The 22,910-nt window shown below is 38.2% G+C and overlaps 2 protein-coding genes across 2 annotated transcripts in view; one reads left to right on the forward strand and one right to left on the reverse strand.

Annotated features, from left to right (window-relative positions):
* Positions 1-6,137, forward strand: part of pomk (protein O-mannose kinase) — a 26,096-nt gene extending 19,959 nt beyond the window's left edge. Inside the window, exons 2-3 of the mRNA XM_085360060.1 lie at positions 3,680-3,961; positions 4,882-6,137. Coding sequence (XP_085216186.1) covers positions 3,680-3,961; positions 4,882-5,652 — 1,053 coding nt within the window. The 3' untranslated portion in view covers positions 5,653-6,137. The remainder of the gene's footprint in view (positions 1-3,679; positions 3,962-4,881) is intronic.
* Positions 1,833-22,530, reverse strand: LOC146629386 (thyrotropin receptor-like). The gene is made up of 13 exons (XM_085357128.1): positions 22,513-22,530; positions 17,055-17,170; positions 16,905-16,976; positions 12,727-12,801; positions 12,074-12,148; positions 11,883-11,957; positions 11,713-11,790; positions 10,363-10,431; positions 9,811-9,888; positions 9,442-9,630; positions 6,873-7,956; positions 6,635-6,784; positions 1,833-1,895 (listed from the first exon to the last, which is right to left on the reverse strand). Exons 1-13 carry the CDS (start codon positions 22,528-22,530, stop codon positions 1,833-1,835), a joined length of 2,142 nt encoding a protein of 713 aa, XP_085213254.1.
* Between the last annotated feature and the right edge of the window lie 380 nt (positions 22,531-22,910).

Below are 22,910 nucleotides of genomic sequence, written 5' to 3' on the forward strand. Positions count from 1 at the left end.
AACCACAAACAAGTTTAATGAATCATATTTTTAACCATAACTTTAAATGCAAATATGAATTGTCAATTTTAAAATCCTATGCACAAGTTTTGCAAACAACAGTTATTTGTATCCATTTACCTTTTACCTTGATTTTTTTTTTTAAATAACCATTTCAGACTATTTACAGAACAATCAGCTGTTCTGCATTCAATAAGATGCCACACAAATGTTTTGTGCCACTCCAAAAAAATAATTTCTATCCACTATAAAGGAGAACATGATGGGCTGATACCTGCAGGTCTGACAGCAGCAGGTGTATCACTCTTGTTTCTACCTGGAGACAGCAGCTGCCTCATTGTTCTGACACACAACACAAAACTATCCACAACACTACACACTAACTACACAAGACAACACATTAACTACACAAGACAACACATTAACTACACACTCCAAACACGCTAAACGTCACAAATCTCTCACATCTCAAAACTCGCTCACTCTCTTTTTCTGCTGTCTTTCTCACTCACTCTCTTTCTTTCTCTCTCTCTCTCTCTCTCTCTCTCTCTCTCTCTCTCTCTCTCCCTCCCTCCGTCACTCCTAAAACTTCCCCTGTTTTTTTGCTCATAAGCAGAGAGTGCTTGCTAGTGCAGTCGTTAGACGGTGAACGTCACGAAACTATTCAGGAAAAAACGCCGCATATATTGTTTATCATGACTCTGGTTTTACGTGGCCTATCAACACAATTTAAAAACTGGTATATATCACCTTGTTGCTTTGTCTTTAAGTGGTCATGTGATTGGCTTACCACGACTACTTTATTCTTCCTCAGTCAAACAGCAGCACTCATGCGATTCTTTTGCCCCCTGTGCTCCAGGTGTTGTGCTAGACCAGCAGTGCCCAATCCCGGTCCTCGAGAGCTACCGTCCTGCAGCTTTTAGATGCATCCTTGTTCCCACACACCCGAATCAAATGAATGGCTTGTTATTAGGCCTTTGCCAAACATGATGGCATGCTGAAGAGGTAATCAAACCATTTGATTCAGCTGTGTTGGAGTAGGGATGCATCTAAAAGCTGCAGGATAGTAGCTCTCGAGGACTGGGATTGGGCAGCCCTGTGCTAGACAGTGATCGGGAGCGTGCGCAGCTGCTTAAAGCTGTAGCGTCCAGATTACTTACGTACAGTGTTGGTCAAGTTACTTGAAAAAAGTAATCAGTAATTAGTTACTGATTACTTCCCAAAAAAAGTAATCCTGTTACTTTACTGATTACTTATTTTCAAAAGTAATTAATTACTTAGTTACTTAGTTACTTTTTAAAAACACGATTTACAACCTGAAGAGGTGATAAAGCGATATATCTTTCAGCCCAATTCTACTTTTTCTACATAATCTATCATACAAAATGTAATCAAATGGAAAAGTCTCTTTTTTTAACTTGTTTTATCAGTTTTAATCTTTTAACTTTATGCATCAAGCAAAAATTTTATTATATGCAACATTCTCTGAGTTGAATAAATGAGTTTAACATTTAAACCTATTTTCTGCACATTCCAGCACATAAAATAAAATATTTTTTTGTTTACACTCACTCTTTCAAATAGATGCAAGTAAAACACAGCAGAACATAAATAAAGTCAAAGACTCAGCGGTCCTGTTGCTCTATTTTCACCTGTAAAGCAGGGCTGCGGTAGGCGGAGGTTTACCCTGGTGCAGGTGTGCCACAGCGGTCAGTGGAAGGATACGGCAGTGTCTCTGTGAGTTTCCCATTATGTCGTTGCGCTCTCGGTGCTTGCTTGGAAGTTTAGGGGTTTTTTTCGCTGTAAAAAGAAGTTTTCTTACAAGTAACCCGTTACTGCCCATCTCTGCTTATGTAGTCAGCTACTTCCGTGCAACTGATATAAGATGCGGTAAGCTAAACACAGCTTCAACCGTTTGTTTGTTGAAAAATAGTAACGGACCGCATTTTTTTGTTAGTGACTGTAACGGCATTGTAACGATAAGAATAGTAATTAGTTAGATTACTCGTTACTGAAAAACGTAACGCCGTTAGTAACGCCGTTACTTGTAACGCCGTTATTCCCATCACTGGTTTTAAGACATGACAGGAATTGACAGGGACAGCCAGTCACTCATGATGAAACACAGCTGAGATTTGAAAAATAGTGACTGTGAGTGGCTGGCACAAAAGTAGATGTACAGTTATCAAGAACATTACCTCTATCCCTGGCATAGATTTGTTTTGGATTTATTCCCAGTAATAAAGTTGAGCACACCAAAATGAATGAAGGTGTGTTCACCATTTTAAAGTAAGTAATAGTGATGGTAAATTTGATTCTTTTTACTGAATCGAGTTTTAATGAGTCACTCACCAAAGTGATTCGGATTTTTTGAGTCATTTGATTCACTGAGTCAGTTGACCAGAGAGTGCAAAAAATTTACATTTTCACTCAAACTTAATTTGTTTCTCTTTTCATGTAAATCCCACTGCTAAGATGAATGATTCTAAAAAAAAACAACAACTATTTTATAGAGCAAAAAAGAGCAAAAACATTTCTAAAATTAAGCAATTTCCTATCAAAATTGCTTAATAAACATCTGTTTTTGTTTTTTTATTAGTATTTTCCTTAAATGTGTTAAATATATATTTTCTCATCTAAATGTCCACTGAGCTGTGAGCCAGGGGGCGGTAATGCGCCTTAACATTGGTTGCCAACCAAGAAGAAGAAGCTGTGAGCCAGGAGGGAGGGGGTGAGTGAGTGAGTGATTCGTTCCCTCGCTCTATGATTCAGCACAGGAGGGAGGGGGTGAGCGAGTCCTGAGTGATTCGCTTAAGCTTACGATTCAGCACAGGAGGGAGGGGGTGAGCGAGTCCTGAGTGATTCGCTTAAGCTTACGATTCAGCACGGGAGGGAGGGGGTTAGTGAGTCCTGAGTGATTCGCTTACGATTCAGCACAGGAGGGAGGGGGTGAGCGAGTCCTGAGTGATTTGCTTACGCTTACGATTCAACACAGGAAGGGAGGGGGTGAGTAGCTCAAATGTGTTGTTAGCATGTTAGCAGAGCGATGCTACTGTGAACCGAGGAGCTATTTTCTTGATGTGAGCTTCTACTCAGGGTTTTTTCTTCCAGTTCAGAGCAGAAATGCTTTTGTTAAGAAACTGGCTGTTGTTCCCCCCCGCAATTTTAATTATAAGCTAGATATATTTCTACTAAGCGAATTAGTTTGCTAACAGAAACAGGGATGAGTCAGTGAGTCAGTTGGGCTTGTGCGTCATGATTCACGAGTCAGTAAAGTGATTCTCGAGTTTTGAACGATTCGTTCACGAATCGAACATCACTAGTAAGTAATTTGTTACTTCGTTACATTTGTTAATACTGGGAGAATAAGAAAATAGATAGGCTAGTGGATATTTTCCCGAAAATCTTTAAAGAAAAACTATTTTCCATCATTTACTACTTTAACCAGGATGGTGGTGTGGTGGTTCTGTGGTACACAGGACCACCACACACCATTGTTAAGGCTACACAGCAGGTACAGCTGACCACACAATATACCTCTGACCACAGTGGCCAAAGGGTGTGAGAGTAAGGCAGGAAAATACTGCTTTTCAGCCTCGTGTTGTCCTACTCTTTAATATCTGTAGCTGTAATTAGTACACTTACAATATCCCTTTTGTCATTCCTCTTTTTATTTTAGATGCAGGGCACAGTGGGTCAGCGCAGCAGGACTACTGTGGCCTACATTGTTCCAGTAGTTGGAATATGTGCTGCTGCTTTCCTTCTTACCAATATCTTCATTTACCTCTATCTGGACTCTGTGTATCAGCCTGGTTTGCAGCAAGTTTCACCTCTGGTGGGCTGTGTGCCTCAACACTTTAAAATGCCAACCATGAAAGACTGCACCGCCTGGCTCCAGTGTTTACAAATAAATGCTGAAGTACACGAGCTGAAGCTGATTGACCAGGGAGCAGTGAAGAAGGTAGACAGATTTTTATATATATGTATATGTGTGTGTGTGTATTGGCTAAGTTTGTATGTGTATCAAATAAATGTAATGTCAAGAGATTCCATGTTAATTTCCCATTGTAACTTTAGCAACTTATCATAGTTGTGACACTGGACAACATGTCACAACAAAATACAAAGTACGCTGATGTTATACAGATCCCACATTGTTTAATGTTCAAAAAAGAAAGTTTTAGGGCAAATTGCTTGTAACTTAATTGTAACATTCACATTCGTTGCCATGAAAAAAAAATCTCTCTTGAGCTCTTGAGAGTGCCTCTTGATGAGGTGCAGAGGTGGACGATGAACTCAACCTGGATGTCTATTGTCTCATGTAGTCTTTTACTGAATTCACTAAATGCCAGAGTGGGTGTAATTTACCTCTGCAGTGGAGTCGGGGGGGTCGCCCCATACTCTGTGGTGGTGCTACTGCTGTGGGCCCGTGTCTGAGTCGCCTGGGCCCCCTGCTTTTGATGGCTTCTGGGGAATGAGGGTGACTATGGGGGTCAACAGGGGAGCTGATATTTGATTTTATTGTATTTAAATTAAATAAAATTGATGATAATAATAATAAGATTGAATGAAATATGACATTCAAGTGGACCAGTATAGCAAAAGCCGTAATGGTCTACTTGGTAAAATAAATCTGTTGGGCATTTTTCTTGGCCTTTAGACAATAACTCTGATTCTAATTGCTACAGTGTCAGACGGGACATACAAAAAGAAGAAGAAAAAAAAGCATAAATAAAGCTAAAATAATTGATTATGTCATAAAGTAATACATGGCAGGTTTGTACAGTTAAAAATACAGATTTTGTTAAAAATATTAATTTTTATCATTGGCAACAGTCAGTAGACCTTGTGAATCTCATCTATTTTGTTTTCTTTCCTCAGGTTTATTTGGCAGAGTGGAGAGGCCAGAAGGTAGCTCTGTCAAGGCTATCATCTCTCAATTACTTGGAGGATTTTCTCCATGGATTGTCAATGTTACAGGCCCTGCAGAGCCCCCAGGTGGTTCAATTGGTGGGGTTTTGCCTTGAAGAGCACATCATTTTGACAGAACACCACCCGTTTGGCTCATTGCTTAATCTGGATGATGTTCTTGAAAAAGAGCATTACCAGCAACACAACAATTGGGAGATGCGGCTGAGGCTAGCTATAGATTACGTCACCATCCTCCATTACCTTCATAACAGCCCAGTTGGGCGACGAGTTATGTGCGATTCAAACAGCCTTGAGAAAACTCTGTCCCAATTTCTACTGACAAATGACTTTCATCTAGTAGTGAATGACCTTGATGCACTTCCTGAAGTGGATATGTCCAGAAACTTGTCAGTGAAATGTGGCCATCGGGAGCTCACTGGAGATTTTGTTGCCCCAGAGCAGCTATGGCCATTCAGAAACAATGGAAAGCCATTTTCAGACAATCTCATGCCAGAGTATGATGAGAAGACCGATATTTGGAAGATCCCAGATGTGACGTGGTTCCTTATGGGAAAGGTACCTGGTGGGGATTTAGTCCATTTCCATCTTTTTCAGATCCATGAGAAGTGCAAGAAGAAGGATCCCACCGACCGCCCTTCAGCTTTTGATGTTTTGAAGGTTTACAAATCAGTCTACAGCAGCATGGTACGAGACAGTGCTGGGTTTAGAGATATGCTGTAGAGCAGCAGTCCCAAACCCCTGCCACATTGATCAACATCCAATGATCAAAGACCCGGACCAATGACTTTACCTTTTTCACATAAATAGCCTCCTTGACTCCACACTCAAACCAGTGTGTCTCACTATCCAGGATGTGTAAGTGCTATGTCCAGATGAACAGATAAGATGTGGTCCCAAATGGAGCTATTTTATTTCATTTTAGTTATTTACATATACTAATGGCAAGGATCCAGTTTGATTATAAATAGATTTATTAGAGGTTGAATTAGTCTGCTACAGTGGATCATAATGGCTTGTCAGTGGCTTTATCAGTGAACAAGACATTGTTTTAATTTTTTTTTATGCTTCTTACCCTGAAAACAATCTAATAAGTAGCCTTTTTTTTTTTTTTACAGAGAAAAGAGCAGTTAATTATACAGAACAACCAACAATCTGCAGCCTACCTGGGTCTCACTTGCTGTTCGTTTAAATTAGCAGTTTAGAATGTTTAGAATAAATGGTAGATCACAAAAAGTTAGGATAAACCTGCTCTTTACATTTCCCATTGTTTAGATATTTTTCCCCTTTGGTTGATATTTTAAATCCCATATGGACCAAGGTTTGTTACCTGGTTCTAAAAACGAATAGAAAATAGAAAATGCAATGTTTGTTTTCTCGTGATTTGAACTGTTCTGTTTTCTTATTCCACCTTATGGCTGGAATAGTATAATGTTCAGACATTATTTATTTGTAACCGCATCAAAGACATATACATTAAATATTGAAATTCAACCTCATGGTTACTTCTCCGTTTAGGTGACATAGTACACTTTTGATTGATCAGGTCTGTGAATATGTAACCATTTATGACTATTACTATAAGAAATGGACATTAATCAAATTTAAAAAGCCACTTTTTGTTTTTTGAGTCTTATTTGTTTTGGGATATGGATGCTGGGCTTTGGGGTAGACATTTTCTTTATTTGTAGGGAGTAATACTGACTAGTTGGCTTCGATAGAGGTGTGCTTGCCGTTGACAAAGACCCATCTGACTCAGCATCATCAGGATATCTCTGTGAAATGCCTTTGTCAAGATAGCATAAAAAAATGGGTTGGTGCAAGAGTTGAGAGGATAGAAAAGAACCAGCAGCACCTGTTGAGAAAAAGACATAACCCTTATTATAAATGAGGGAGGGAGGGGGGGGGGGTGCATTAAATATTACAAGTATGTAAAGTTATACCTTGGAATCTGTGACAGTTATCATCGGGTGGTGGAAAGCTGCAGACAGGCCGTAGAAACAAATGGGAGCCAGACATAAAAAGTTGGTGAAAATAATAACAGCCATACGTTTGGCCATGCTCGCGTCGTATCTGCTGGAGTTATGATTGGGATTGTGTACCATAAAATAGATGTGGATGTAACATAAGCATACTACCATAAAAGCAGTGACATTAACAATCAAGACAGAAATAATGTATGTCCGTGCAGCAGTTGTCCCAGTGTCTATAGGTAAGCAGATGCTTACTTTCTGGTAACTGCTCACACCAACTACTGGCAGCAGTGCAAGAAACGCACACAACAACCAGCCAACAAGCATTAGCACAGATGCATGACGCAACCTCATTTTTCTGTCTGGCCTGATAGCTGAGAAGATGGCATTCCAGCGCTGAAGACTGATTAGAGTTAATGTGAACACAGACAACTCACTGGCAAACACAGATAATATTCCTACTATATTGCAGCCACTTCCTGTTTGCCAGGTAATCGCATAGTGATGATAATTGGAGCGTGTGTAGAAATCCACAAATGCAATGACCAGCAAGTAGAACCCCATACAGCAATCTGCAAATGCCAGGTGACCTATAAGAAAACGGGTAACAGACATTTTCTGTCGACTGGTCAACAGGATGAAGAGCACCAATAGGTTTGCTGAAATGGCAAATAAACTGACGACCCAGACCAATATCCTGAGGATGTCTTTACTCATCACATCTTCACAGGGGTTCAAAGCATCAGGCAGGGGGGTGCATGAGGGTCCATCATCTGCGTCAAGTTCATTACACAGCGAAAAGTCAAAAACTTCACTGAGATGCTCTGAATATGTTTTTACATAGAACAAAGTATCATCCTGAGACTTCTTGGTTGGGCAAATCAGTCTGTTGGGATTGCTATTTGCACTGCCATGAGTTGGAATACCAAACTTTTTAGATTTCAGATGTTGTGAGATGTTGTACTCCAGATACCTCTGAGAGAGCATTGCAGAAGACAGCTGCAGCTTTCCTGAAGTAGCCCATGTCAGGTTGCAGATAACTGCCTCGGAGTGTCTTGCACAGAAATGAAAAGAGTTATTTTTCAGGGAATGAATTACAAGCATATTTTCAAATACAAATTTTGTGACGAAAGTGGGTTGTTGTTTAACCACATTTAAATTGTAAATAAAAACAATGCAATAATCTTCAAATCATTTAAAGCCTATTTTTAATTAAAAATGCAAAGGCAAGTGACCATATGTGCTTTTTTTTGTTACTATTAAAACAGTTAGGACATAGTCTATGTTTACCACTGAGTTTCATTATCTCTTCTTTTAAGAACACTGTAAATGAAAGTCTTTTTACATTAACTATTCCTGTGATTTTTGTCATATTTTTCTATTTCATAAAATAGCTTTTGAATTGTTAAGAGGTTTGGAACACAGGCAGGTCAAGTTAGCACCTACATGCTTTACTCTGGACTGTTGTTATACATTCAGAATTTGGTTTGGCTATCATTCAAATAAACATGTGTTTCTCCAAAGCCACACTCAACATTAATGGAGATGTACAAGATATGTACATTAATGAACCCCATAGATGTTGACTTTTAAACTGTGCCCTAATAACATGTCCCTCTCCTCTTAAGCCAGAGGATGTGATGTCCGTGATTTCTTTTGAGTTTCTGATGTGGAAGTCATGCAATGAATTTGAAATAAAGCCTGATTTTTGTCATTATGCAACTTTTCCAATTTTTTTTCTAACTCACTTTAATTTAAACTTGCTGTTGTATTACATTTAAAGTTATAATTAGTGTATCAATATGAACATTTATTATGTTGTCTTTGCACTATTTTAAATAGAATGTAAATTTGCAAATAATATTTTTTTTCCTTTTTTGGAAATGTGTTTATTACACCATGAATTACTACATGTGATGCAAAGTGTAAAAAGTAAAAACCCATAATGGTTTTCACTTGTCACTTTGTGATGTCAGAGTGTTGGATCTTGTCTGAGATACAGACAGTACTCGACAATAGTTTCCACCTAAAGACTAAAATAGTCTTAAAAAGTATAACATAATATGTAGTATTATAACCACATTGTGATAGCAATCGCAACAGTCAAAAAACAGCAATTAATCACAACAATATATAAACAACACACATTGCAAGTTGTTATGACCTTATGTAGGGTTTGATGTTACAATTAGCTCACTTTTTTGTTTCTGTAAATTTATAGCAGTCATTGAGCAGGTTATATAGGACAGCATAGTGAATGTTAAGTCAGTATAAATTCTGTGTAATGTTTGGCTAAAGATGGAAACAGACAAAACAAAAGCTGCAATCTACAGTGCATCTTTTTTCAACTGTCAAATGTTTAAATGCTAAATTATTGCCATGTTCTAAGTAACTATTTTTTCATACACTAAAATTTTTAGCTAGTAGCTAGTTACAGCTTTTGAGAATAACCAAGGCCTAATACTATGGACATTACAACAGAAAGGAGAAAGAAGTACACAAGTAAAAGAAAAACAGGGAATATTTTCCCAAGACTTACCCTTGCCCTCTTTTCAGCATTTTAAGACCACAGCAATGGCTTGGGAAGGTCAATTCAGCGCTTTGTAAGTGAACAAAAGCTCTTAAGGGGGGCAGCATTTTTAAGGCCCATGTGTTTTTAGCTTGGAGCTTTTCAATGTTCTTCATACCTTTTGATGGTAAAGAGTGTACTTTGGTATCTGAAAGATCTCTGGATTGACAGACAAATAGTTAAGAATTAATTCATTGGGCTACAGAGCTCTCTCTCTCTCTCTCTCTGTCTTTCTCTGTCTTTATATAAAGGAAGGGTGGGAGAGAGAATAAAAGAGCGAGAGAGAGAGAGAGAGATTTTTGTCAAGAACACTTTGTCTTTTGTGAATTCTGTACTCACAGGTGAGTTGGGCCTTGAATCACACCATAAAATGCAAATTCCTCTATTTGTTCTAAATCCAAATTCCTATCAAGATACCTGAATATTTGGGAAAAGATGGGGAACAAAATGACATGATAAAAACTATTTAGTTTTACCAAACCTTCAGTTTTAAAATGTATTTTTTTCTGAAAAGTGTGTTTAGTAAAATGAAACTGACAAGAATAACAAAGAAATGAACTGTTGTACAATGTTTCATGTCCATTTTGAATTAAACAACAACAAAAAAAAAAGATTGAAAACCATAATCAATGACATTAGAACATTTTAAAGTATCTGAAACAGTATACCTACAACTACCAAAGGGGCCAACATTATTTGACCCTGCCCAGAAATTTTAGTCATTAAAATTGCTTGTTCACTTGAGGCTATAATCTACCTATGACTTATCCCATCTATCAAGCACGTTAGTAAATTTCAGACACAAACTATATAGACAAGAAATAAATAAATACAAGATGTGAATTGAATCTTGTGTCCTATCAGTTTAGTGAATAAATCAAAAGTTCATACACTTCCTCCAGTTTGGTTCCATTGAAAGCATAGTCCTGGATCTCTTTCACACCATTGCTATTCAGCACACTAAAAAAGGGGAAGAAAACCCTGTAAATCTTAAATCTTCATAATTAAATTTGTTGTTAAACGTTAGTTCCATCTCTATGTTTCACACTGACATGTATGCCATTGGAAACGACATTAAATACATTCTGTTGTCATAATCTGCAGGGTATGCATATTGGAAAACGATTTTAAATCAAGCCATCAAGATATGACTGATGTGCAAACCTGCATCTTTAACATAAGGCGTATAACCAAAAGTATTGTAGTTGGTAGAGTTCTCAAATATACTGGGCTACAATCTCTGGTCAGGTGTGGTAACTCCTCCAGTCTGCATCTTTGGGCAAGATACTGAACCCCCAGTTGTCCTTGAAACATTCAGCTGAGTGGGAGTGTGTGCCGCTGTTTGACAAAACACTTAGTCATAGAAGTCATAGAAAACAATTGCTGTATGTTTGTCTGTTTGATTGGATGAAAAAAAGCTTAGAGTAAAAAGTGTTCCATTTACTCATGAAGTACCAGTCTATTTACAGTTGCTGTGACAAACAGTCCCCAGCCCTCAGTTTGAAGCGTGGGTCTGCAAAACCAAAGGGGAGGGAAAAGTCAGGAGTGTGAAGCAGGGGTTCCTCACAGAGAGCCTTCTTCACCTGTACAAATGCCACCTGGCACTGCTCCGTCCACTGGAAGGAGATCCTTCAAGGGGCTGGTCAGATCCACAAAGTTCAGGATAAACAAGTGGCAATAACCAGCCAGCCCCAAGAACTGCCCTTTTTGTTGGTCATGGGAGGCAGGCAGGATGCGATGGGTGCTGTCTTATCCATCTGAGGAACTGTTTCAAAATGGTGCCCTATGAGCGAGCTGCTACTGGGGAGAACAAATCTGCAAAACACTGTTGCAATGCAGTAATATCCACTCTCTTGGCCTCTGTGAGGTGGTCATCACAATGGAGGGAGGTGGGAATGGTTGAATTTAGCACCTCCAGCCCCAACTCATCTCTTTCCATCACTATAGCTCACCAGAGAAACAGTTTGAGCCTCTTTCCATGCTTTGAGGAGGTTGAAGTGATAACGTCTCATGGACAGAAGGAAGGAAGGAAGGAAGGAAGGAAGGAAGGAAGGAAGGAAGGAAGGAAGGAAGGAAGGAAGGAAGGAAGGAATTTTATCCCAAACCATGACCGTCTTTCTAGACCTAACCAATAACCATATGCCAGCAAGTATGAAGAGTCATCACCAAGCTCCATTAACATGGCAAATTAAGAGATAAAATGTGTTGCATTATTAGTCATTGACATTAAATTAAACTCACATAGTCAAAGTATTCAGAGATATTCCAGTAAAGGAATTAGCAGGTATGACTTGGATAAAAACATTCTCCACCATCTCTCTGTTAAAAAGGAGCAAACACACACACAAAGGCTTCAAGTCAAATTATTAGAGGAATGTGCAGCAGAATATTTATGACTAAATGCTACATACAATATAAAATGGTCTTGGCTGGAGTGAATATGCTGTAGCCCAGGAAAGGTGGTGAGACCTGTGTTTGTGATCCCACTGTATTAAAAGAAAGCTGAGTCAAGAATCAATAAATGTACATAACTTTTATGTTGCTTATTTGGAAAACAAACAATACAGTCATAATATAAATAAACAAATAAAATCATACTTACAGATATTTTAAATTAGGCAGATTCTTAAAAGCATCTTGATCAATATATGACAGTGTTTTGATGCCATTTAGTTGTCTGTTGGACATGAAAACATACACAGAGACACAAACACAAAATATTTGCATTTTTTCATGTAATGCTTTTTTGCCTAAAAATTTTTTTCAGTCTAAGATATCTCCAAAACTGTTTTAATTATAGAAACATCCATAGAAATCTTTTCACAAGTTATCTACTGTAACACTTTCAACCTGTTATACATGTGTTTGAGTATATGAGTATCTGACAGGAAAGGGGGCTTGTCATATTGGGGCTTGTTATATAAAAATGCAAAGCTAATGACAAGGGTTTAATAGCACAGTAACCCTGTACTTGAAAGGAGAAGCTGGTGGGATTTAGGAACCGAGAAGAACCATGTAAGGATTGAATAATCTGCTGAAATAATCGGTACATTACTGTATAATTATGTTTTACATCTAACCAACCCATCTCCAACATTAAAAAAAGCCAGGTCTTTGAAAATCATTTTGCCAGTACTACTGCAGGACAGAGGAAACATGATACAAGACTTATTTGTATTTTCTGAAGCATAAATCCATTCATTTGATGATTAATTTCAATTACATGTTAAATTTTTGTGCATGAAATTTACATACATGTGTGTGACCCTGGACAGGTTGTAGAAAGAATGCCTTTCAAGATATCTTAATGTACTGTCATCAGATATGTATCTGAAAAACACACAAACAAAGTACAACTTCTGATTTGAAGATTGAGAGATTTAGAAAGAAATAGAGAGAGAAATACTGTTAATTGTCTGAACAACTTTTAAAGACAAAAATGATGGTCACTGAATCAAATTTGATATCTTCTGATAAGAACATTATTAGATACAGATCCTGGATGGATAAGAAGCACAACTATGAATAAGAATGAAAAAAATATATATATAGCTGATAATAAAGCTCTAGAAACTCACAACTCTGATGTATGGGCCGAAGCCATTTATTGACAAGACAATAAATGGCTTGTTCTCCAAAACTTAAAACTCACCACTGCAGCTCTACTGCAACCTCCTAGCAACATATTAACCTTTACTTAAAATATGTCTGTGAAGGTTCTCAGTCATCCAGGTCATCGTAGTCAAAGGACCTTGCAAAGAAAAGCGTCTGGACTTCTTTAAGTTACTTGAAGACGTTTCACCTCTCATCCGAGAAGCTTCTTCAGTTCTAAGGTCAAATGATGGAGAGTCCCAGATATAAACCTAGTGGGAGTATCCCCCTACAGAGGGACAAAAGGACCCCCTGATGATCCTCTAATCACCTGAGCCAAGGTGTGAAACTGGGTGTGGGTCCCAATCAGCCAGAGTTTCGGGTGAGTTCATTGTGAAACCTGGCCCCACCTTATCATGCGAATTCCTGAGATCAGATGGCCCAGGATGTGAGTGGGCGTTAAGGCGTCTGGGAAGGGATCTCAAAACTGAGATCCCTTCCCAGACGCATGTATTTTACTTAAAATACATTACTATTCAGCTATCTTAACTAATCATAGGCTGATTTCTAACCTTCTTTTTATTTTAAACATTCTTGAAAGAACAGTTGTAAAACAGCACAGTATAATTCCCAGAAGAATGGGTTATTTGAAGAGTTTCAGTCAGGATTTAGAGTTTATCATAACACAGAAACAGCACTAGTGAAGGTTACTAATGTTCTCTGACAGTGGACTCATCGTTTGCTTGTCCTGCTACACCTTAGTACAGCACCTGATACCCCTCACCACCAGTGGTGGTCAAGTTACTTGAAAAAAGTAATCAGTAACTAATTACTGATTACTTCCCCCCAAAAGTAATCCCATTACTTTACTGATTACTTATTTTCAAAAGTAATTAATTACTTAGTTACTTAGTTACTTTTTAAAAACACGATTTACAACCTGAATAGGTGATAAAGCGATAGATCTTTCAGCCCAATTCTACTTTTTTTGCACAATCCATCATACAAAATGTAATCAAATGGAAAGGTCCCTTTTTAAAACTTGTTTTATTAGTTTTAATCTTTTAACTTTATGCATCAAGCAAAAATTTAATTATATGCAACATTCTCTGACTGGAAGAAATTTGTTTAATATTTAAACCTATTTTTTGCACATTCCTGCACATAATTCTTTTTTTTTTGTGTGTGTTTACACTCAGTCTTTCAAATAGATGCAAGTAAAACACAGCAGAAAATTAATAAAATCAAAGACTAGCGGTCCTTTTGCTCTATTTTCACCTGTAAAGCAGGAGTGTGGTAGGCGGAGGTTTACCCTGGTGCAGGTGTGCCACAGCAGTCAGTTGAAGAATCCACGAGTTTCTCTGTGAATTTCCCATTACGTCGTTGCGCACTCAGTGCTTGCTTGGGGGGTTTTTTCGCTGTAAAAAGGAGTTTTCTTCCCACGCACAACGGACACTAATGTTTTTGTCACTTTTTATGGAATCATACTTAAAGTAGGGTCAGTACTTCCACACTTTAAACGCTCCATGCTCATACTCTCTCCTGCACTTGATATATTATCCATTGTTGATCTGCACACAGATGTTGTCACGAACGTCGCACTTGCTTTACGTCACTGTCAGGAGACATTCTCGCAAAAAAAATCACGGTTTTAGTAACGCAGTAACGCAGCGTTCCTACGGGAAAGTAACGGTAATCTAATTACTGTTTTTGCAATAGTAATCCCTTACTTTACTCGTTGCTTGAAAAAAGTAATCGGATTACGCGTTACTGCCCATCTCTGCTCACCACACAAAATTTGCTAAGTTCCAGGGGGTTCTATGCAGTAACCAGTTCAATTTAAATAAGACATGCTTTCCTTTGATAATATTATTAGATGACATACCATACATTTTCACTGCTATGCAGATAATACCAGCTTTATTTATGCATGAAGGCAGATAACAGAAACCAATTAGTTAAGCTACAGGCATGTCTTACAGACTTAAAGGCTGTCAGGGTACCTGCGTCACTGACTAAAGTGTTTTGTGTTCATGGGTTTTTTGAATGTTGTTTATTCATTCATTTTTATTCTCTGTGCGACCTATGTTTCTTAGTCTAGTTTCTACCATTCTTGAGTTTATTTCGAGTTAGGTTGTCCTGTGTATTATATGCACACTGCATATAATACACAGGCAATCACTGAAGAGTGATAGTGTTGACAACTTCAGACAGAAACAAGGGTATGCTTTTAATAAATTGCTTTCCTCTTTTAGTCACAGAAAATGGCTGGCTCTCCCTGAGCCTGGTTCTTCCAGAGGTTTCTTCCTGCTAAAACTGAGCTTTTCCTTCCCTCCGTGACCAAGTACGGGCTCAGGGGGTTATTTGATTGTTGAGATTTTTTCTCTACTGTAGTAATAAAGCAACCTGAGGTAACTGTTCTTGTGATTTGGCACTGCATTAATTAAATTTAATCTAATTGAAATTAACCAATTGCATGTATTCAAATGTCTTTTATCTGATTCCGGCAAAAACTGAGGTTCGAGTTGAATGAATCTATGGTTGTATGGATGATTTTGTGTCTATTTATGAATCCATAAGTCAATATGTTTTAACCTAATCTTTAATGTGTGGTTTTTATCAAAACCGTGATGCACTTTGTTTTCTGTTTTTTGAAATGTGCTACACAAATGAAGCTGTTATTACTAAACCTGACAGCGTTGTTATGAAATGAAAGACTACATTTTAGAAATGAAAATGTCCAGAAGAGCAAGGCACAACAGAAGATGTTACTTCAATCTGGCCATTCTTGTGGTCTTTACGGAATCATTTCATTTTTATTTGCTCTTTATGACTGTGTGTTTAATGACAAAATACCTTAGTAAGGTATTTTGAATTTAAATCAGAGTTTGCAGTGTGACAAGGATGTCTCTTTTTTTGATCACAGTGGTAAGTTGTTGAACATATAACCTGTTCCACTAGATGCCATTTTTAACACATATTCGGTACAGTACTAATAACTGTGCAGTACTCTGTTTTTGGTAACTATTGTCCTTGATGTAAATATGTAAAAAAAAATGTGTATGTTTCTGTTCTGTGTCCTGTATACTGTTTGTTTGTATATGTGTTTTTCTTGCTGCTGTTACAACCAAATTTCCTCTTGTGGGACAATTAAAGGATTATTCTATTCTATTCTATTCTATTCTATTCTATTCTATTCTATTCTATTCTATTCTATTAAAAGGCTGCTCAAACCACAATAGCTGGTTAATACATTTCTCTGACTAGAGGACCAAAAATAAAACAAACAAGAGTAGTCCACAGGCTACATACTTTGTAAACTCCTTCTACCAAAAGTAGAGCTCTCTGCGTTTAACCAGACCAGTGAGCTATGAATACTCTACCCCTTCTGAACCATACATTCCACCTCAATCAGCTCTGCATTAGCAACATACACTGATTTTCATTTCTGCATCAACCATCATGTCATCTATAAGACCCAGGGCAGTATATACTTCAGTTCTGCTTTAACTTTTACTTGAGGGGAAGGAAAAAAATGCCCGTAATGTTAATAGTTAGAATAGTTAAAAGTTTTGTTGAAAGTCTCATTTTTATTAAGCATATAGGAAACATATACTAAGAGATAACAGTGCCTTTAAGTCTCATATAAAATATAATATATAATAAGAGGTTTATTTTTATTACAATAACTGTAATTTTTGTCTTCAGTCAGTACTTGCAATAGAGGATCATGAAGGTAATTGGTTAAGCACTAGTTTACTGTCAATATTGTTTATTTACTTTGTTGAGTAGTAATCTACTAGATTGAAAGAAAGAGGATAGTTTTGTAGAAAGTATCTTACATTTGTGAAATATTGGCCAAGTTTGCAAATGCATTCTCAGGAACAGAATACATTCTTGTCCCCAGAAGCCATCTAAAAGAGAAATTGAAGGCATTTCAGTCTAACCACAACAGTCACAGAAATCAGCGGTTAAGGACTGTGGTTACTTACACTTCCTTTGTGCTGGAATGGAAAACAGGAATAACCTCAACTCCAAAGCACGACACACTGTGGATTTCCCACTCACACTGGCAATGAGGTGGACAATACTCCAGATGAATAGTAGTCTTGACAAGGATAAAAGTTAAAATAGTAATATGAAAAACAGAATTCATTGTAAAAGCAGTACTTGTGAAGACTCTGCTCATTTGAGTTTTCAAAGCCACTGGGCTGTCCTGGATTTTGGCCAATTGCAAGTGCTCCACAACTGCCCTTCAAAATAAGATTTTGAATATAATTTTCTACTTGTATAATGCAGATTATACAGTAAATATGTTAGGTATATATTTGATCAGTATTAAGAGTTTAAATCTTATTAAATCTTATATCATCATTATTCTTTTGATACTTTTAATACTTTCATTAAACCCTAAAGGCATTTTTTTGCCTAGGCTGTTCATTTCTTATTTCATCTGAAATAAAATTATAATAAAAACTTGCTGTCAACGGACCACTGAGGCAGGCAGAACTTATACTATTTCTAGTACTAAAGGTTTATTTAGGTGTTTATTTAAAACACGAACGTGAATCAATAATCCAAACACAAGATTAGTATTATGAAAGTTCCGGTACCACAGGGTTATTCCACAGGTTCAAATCATTCCACAGAAATTCCATCATGAGCCCTGATTACCTCACCACTGCAAGGAAAGTTTCTTCAAAGGAATGCGCACAGGGGAAAAAAATGTATGTTTTGTTTTAGGGACAAGGAGTGCAAACACAGAGAAAAGGAGACAAGCTTCTCTAAAGCTTCTAAAATGGAGCACATATTTCTACTTGCTGACTTTATATGGAGAATACTGCCTAACCCTACATTTGTATTATTAATTCTTTACTTACTCCAAGGCCTTTAAAGACCACTGAGGCTACTGTGGAACAAATAAAAAACAAGACTGTCTTTTAAACATTAATTCAATGAAATATTCGATTATAAACCACCAGATTCTCCCATGTATTAATAAATTAATAAAATTATCTATATTTGTAACTGATCAGATGCTGGCGACAGGGTGAACTCAGCATCTTGATATGCAGTTTCACGCTTGAGTAACATAATCAGACTGGCAAGAAAGAGGAAGCAGAACTAAACATAATACACATGACCAATGTTCCCTGTTAGCTGCGCGCGTGTGCAATTGCGCACTGCTGGCATGGTCTCTGCGCAAAAAAAAATCTGCGTTGCGCACAAAAAAAATCTAACCTGAATTGAAATTAAAATAAATACTTTAACAATTCTGTTTTGCAGTGTTAGTCAGTAAGTGACTGGCTGCTCCCATATGGCATTAGAACGATGCCACCTTATCCCATAGTCCAGCCAATAATGCGATTCACATTCGTATATACGCAGCTAATCAACGTCATTGATAGGCTAAGATAGCATCCTGTCACACACACTGGTGTTTTAGCTATCAAAGTGGCGTGGCTGATGTGGAGTGAAGCCACGTTAATTGACAACGTTTACAGCCATTGGAGATGTGAGCAGGACAGAAGGAACAATTGACGGGAAAAGTGTGGACTTTATACCAGTTTTTAAATTGTGTTGATAGGCCTCGTAAAACCAGAGTTATAATAAAAATATATGCAATGTTTGGATTTCTTCCTGGATACTATCGTTGTTTATATTTACAGCGGGAAGAAACGGTAAAAACTGTGTTTTATAAGGAAAGCGCTTGAAAGCACTCTCCGCCTGTGAGCAAAATGGACAACAAAAAAACCCACCCTTTCCTACTGGTCGAAAAATGTACCATGTCGACCAATCAAAAAATGATATGGCAACATGGCATTTAGTTGTTTAGGGAGGGGGAATCTCCAAAAGTTGAATCTGTTCATCTGGACGTAGCGTTTTGTGGGAGAAACGTTTCATCACTCATCCAAGTGACTTCTCAGTCTCAGCTGACTGCAGGTTTCCCCAATCTTATAAACAGTACATTTGCATAATGACTGAAACCAGCCCCCTGAAGGAACAATGGGCTGGGAGGTCAGTTCTTTAATCATAATTATGCAAATTCTCATGACCATTGATCAACAACCACTGACCAAAACCCACTGATCAAAGACCACTGATCAATGGCCATGAGTCCCATTCACAGAGAGTTGGGGAATGACTGCAATCACAGCATTGTAAGATGGTGACAGATGTACCCTTAGGCCCCCTCCTCGATTCAGAGATGGTCTTTCCCTTTTCACGTAAATGGCCTCCTTGACTCTGCGCTCAAACCAGCGTTCCTCCCTGTCCAGGATGTGCACATCCTCATCATTGAAAGAGTGTCCACTGGCCTGTAGGTGTAAATAGACTGCAGAGTCCTGGCCTGACGAGGTAGCTCTTCTGTGTTGTGCCATCCGCTTCGCCAGAGGTTGTTTGGTTTCCCCGATGTATAAATCCTGGCAATCCTTCTGGCACTTAACAGCGTACACTATGTTACTCTGTTTGTGTTGGGGGACCCGATCCTCGGGGTGGACCGATTTTTGGCGCAGCGTGTGAACAGGGAAATTATGTTTTGTTCTCCATGTTATACGGAGGCGGAAGAGGCGCTGAGGCAGATTCTGCATCAGCCTCCCTTCCATGCACTTCTCTAGGCAACTCTGTCAGAGCTGCTTTCTTTTCTCTCCTTTCTGCTTCCATCATCCACATTTTCAAACATTCCTTCTCATCGCTTACCCTACGCAAATCTACAGTGTTAACTTTCCCTTATTTCAATAATTTCACTTCCTCCTCCCGCAACTGTTTCTCTACTTTCTTTAACTCAGCGATCCCTTCCCGGGAAACCCGTTTACTTTTTGCCACTTAACAACATATTTCATACACCCAATTCCCCATTTCTTAACCATACAGTCAAATATTGAGTTTTGTCCCTGGCTGCCCGGTGGAACGTCTGCCGCTCTACTGGATCTAGATCCCATTTTACTACACAAGGCGTCCCCTGTGAGGTCCTTGCCTTCTACGGACCAAGGAACGAACACCGCCACTCCGTGCACTATAGTATGCAGAAATGGACTCCGACAGTGTATCCGAACCGCTGTCCTAGAGCTGGGCGATATGAGATTTTTTCATATCACGATATGTTTTTTTCATTTCAGGCGATAACGATATCTATCACGATATAAGCCAAATAACTATATTTGTAAGACATTTAATGTGCCGTTGCTCACAAGTAAAATGTGAAATAATAAGCAGCTTGTTTTTATTTAAATATTTATTTCCCATAATAAGTTCAACAGGGTAGATGTACTTAAGGAACATGAGACTTTTTCAGATAAATAAAGGCAAATATTGCAAACTACACAAAAGGCAGCCGCTAAAGCGTTTAAGTTTCAAAATAGAACAAACGAAACAGACTACTAAATTGTCAATTCCACTTAGAAACAAAATATTAATTCTAAAAATAAATCTTAGTTTGTTTTACAGAAGAACAGACAAAACTGACTAACTTTTGTCAATATCAAATAAACTGAGAACTAAAAGGAAATTCTCAATCTCTCCTTGTTGTATAGCTTAGCTTTTCAAACAGTTTTAACAGTTACTTTAGTCTGACAAAAGCCGAATGACGAATTAGCGCTTCCAGTCAGAGACTGAGGCTACGTCCACACGTACACGGGTATTTTTGAAAACGGAGATTTTCCGTTTTCGTTTTAAAAAATAATCCCGTCCACACATAAAGGCAGAAATGAAGGAAAACGCTGCTATGAACATGCCAAAGCAGCAGGTGGCGCTAGATTCCTAACCGTGCAGAAATGTTGGCCAATCAGAAGTCTAGAAGCCTCGGTGGGAAAAAGTAAACAAAGCTGGGGCATAGAAGCAGAACCGAGTCGTATGTGTGGACGGACAGTAACTGTGTGTATATGTAAGCATTTAAACACTGCAGAGAGTAGAATTAACAGTAACAGTATTGTAGAAATTCATTTCACCGAAACAATAACGTGGCGCACAGTGTGACGCATGCACCAGTTTATTGTATTTCCAGACTTGCTTTCGGCACAATTTACAGTGCACGCTACTCTGTTTTTTGTCAGACTTGAAATAGCCGAAATACCTTCACACTACGGAACTTCTATGGCTCTTCCGTTCGACAATCTCTCCGGCACTGGAACCATCATCTGTTTTCTCTTCGGTCACGCTCGGTTGATTTTTCTAGTCGGCACACTCATTTCCTCCATTACACGCTGGCTCCATTACCCGCTGGCTGCTTCCCAAACAAACACACGTGCGGCTTGGCACTTGTGCTGTACGTGACGCTGCGGCTGTGATTGGTTCGGCTCTGCGCTACCTAATTTGTATTGGCTGACCTTTTTTTTTTTTTTTTTTTGTTAAGAGGACAAGAGCGGCGAGGTCTATCGCGATAGCTTAATTTCTCTATCAAGTAAAAGTTATATCGCGATACATATCGTTATCGTTCTATCGCCCAGCTCTACGCTGTCCCTGTGACGTACTTGGACAGGGCCGGCTTCTCCCCAACAGCGCGCTCGAGCCAATGTCCTTGGGATGGACCGTACCCAACACAAGCCTGGGGCCTCAAACCGCCAGGATTTTTCTCCCGGAGACTCGAACTCCTCTGGCGCCAGAGGGAGTGTTCTCCCAGGGCGCCAAACAGGCTAGGACATCCGCTGCACAGACTCATGCTCATAATATAAGTCAGAGCTTTATAAAAATAAATAAATAAGTAAAGTTTTGTTTTCAAAAAAAGTAATCCCATTACTTTACAGATTACTTATTTTCAAAAGTAATTAATTACTTAGTTACTTAGTTACTTTTTTAAAAACACGATTTACAACCTGAATAGGTGATAAAGCGATAGATCTTTCAGCCCAATTCTACTTTTTCTGCATAATCCATCATACAAAATGTAATCAAATGGAAAAGTCTCTTTTTTTAACTTGTTTTATCAGTTTTAATCTTTTAACTTTATGCATCAAGCAAAAATTTAATTATATGCACCATTCTCTGACTTGAATAAATTAGTTTAACATTTAAACCTATTTTCTGCACATAAAATAAAATATTTTTTGTGTTTACACTCAGTCTTTCAAATAGATGCAAGTAAAACACAGCAGAAAATAAATAAAGTCAAAGACTAGCGGTCCTTTTTGCTCTATTTTCACCTGTAAAGCAGGAGTGGCGTAGGCGGAGGTTTGCCCTGGTGCAGGTGTGCCGCAGCAGTCAGTTGAAGAATCCACGAGTTTCTCTGTGAATTTCCCATTACGTCGTTGCGCACTCGGTGTTTAGGGGGTTTTTTTTCGCTGTAAAAAGAAGTTTTCTTCCCACGCACAACGGACACTAATGTTTTTGTCACTTTTTATGGAATCATACTTAAAGTAGGGTCAGTACTTCCACACTTTAAACGCTCCATGCTCATACTCTCTCCTGCACTTGATATATTATCCATTGTTGATCACAAACGTTGCACTCACTTACGTCACTGTCATGAGACATTCTAGCAAAAAAATCACGGTTTTAGTAACGCAGTAAAGAAAAGTACCTAAAGCGAAATGATCGTTAACGTGGACATTGAATTATTAACACAGCGTTCCTACGGGAAAGTAACGGTAATCTAATTACCTTTTTTGCAGTAGTAATCCCTTACTTTACTCGTTACTTGAAAAAAGTAATCAGATTACAGTAAAGCGTTACAAGTAACGCGTTACTGCCCATCTCTGTAACACACACACTGAGACAAACAAAACAAGAATAACAAAACATGGAGATGAGACTGGGACAGACATGAACAGACCAGAAATCAAAAACTATAAATACAAACTCAGAGGAACCAGAAAGTAACACCCTCAACTAGAACATAATTAACTTCTTACTAT

The sequence above is a fragment of the Diplotaxodon limnothrissa genome, linkage group LG7, assembly GCF_057381915.1.
Source record: "Diplotaxodon limnothrissa isolate DT_005_m linkage group LG7, D_limnothrissa_male_GT1.1, whole genome shotgun sequence".
NCBI classification, from domain to species: Eukaryota; Metazoa; Chordata; class Actinopteri; order Cichliformes; family Cichlidae; genus Diplotaxodon; species Diplotaxodon limnothrissa.

Excerpts from the sequence above, each read along its gene's own strand:
- LOC146629386 (XM_085357128.1), bottom strand. Across the intron at positions 11,958-12,073 it reads CTGCCTAATTTAAAATATCT|TGGGATCACAAACACAGGTC; the intron begins GTAAGTATGATT and ends CTTTTAATACAG. Across the intron at positions 6,785-6,872 it reads TAACTGTCACAGATTCCAAG|GTGCTGCTGGTTCTTTTCTA; the intron begins GTATAACTTTAC and ends TTTTCTCAACAG.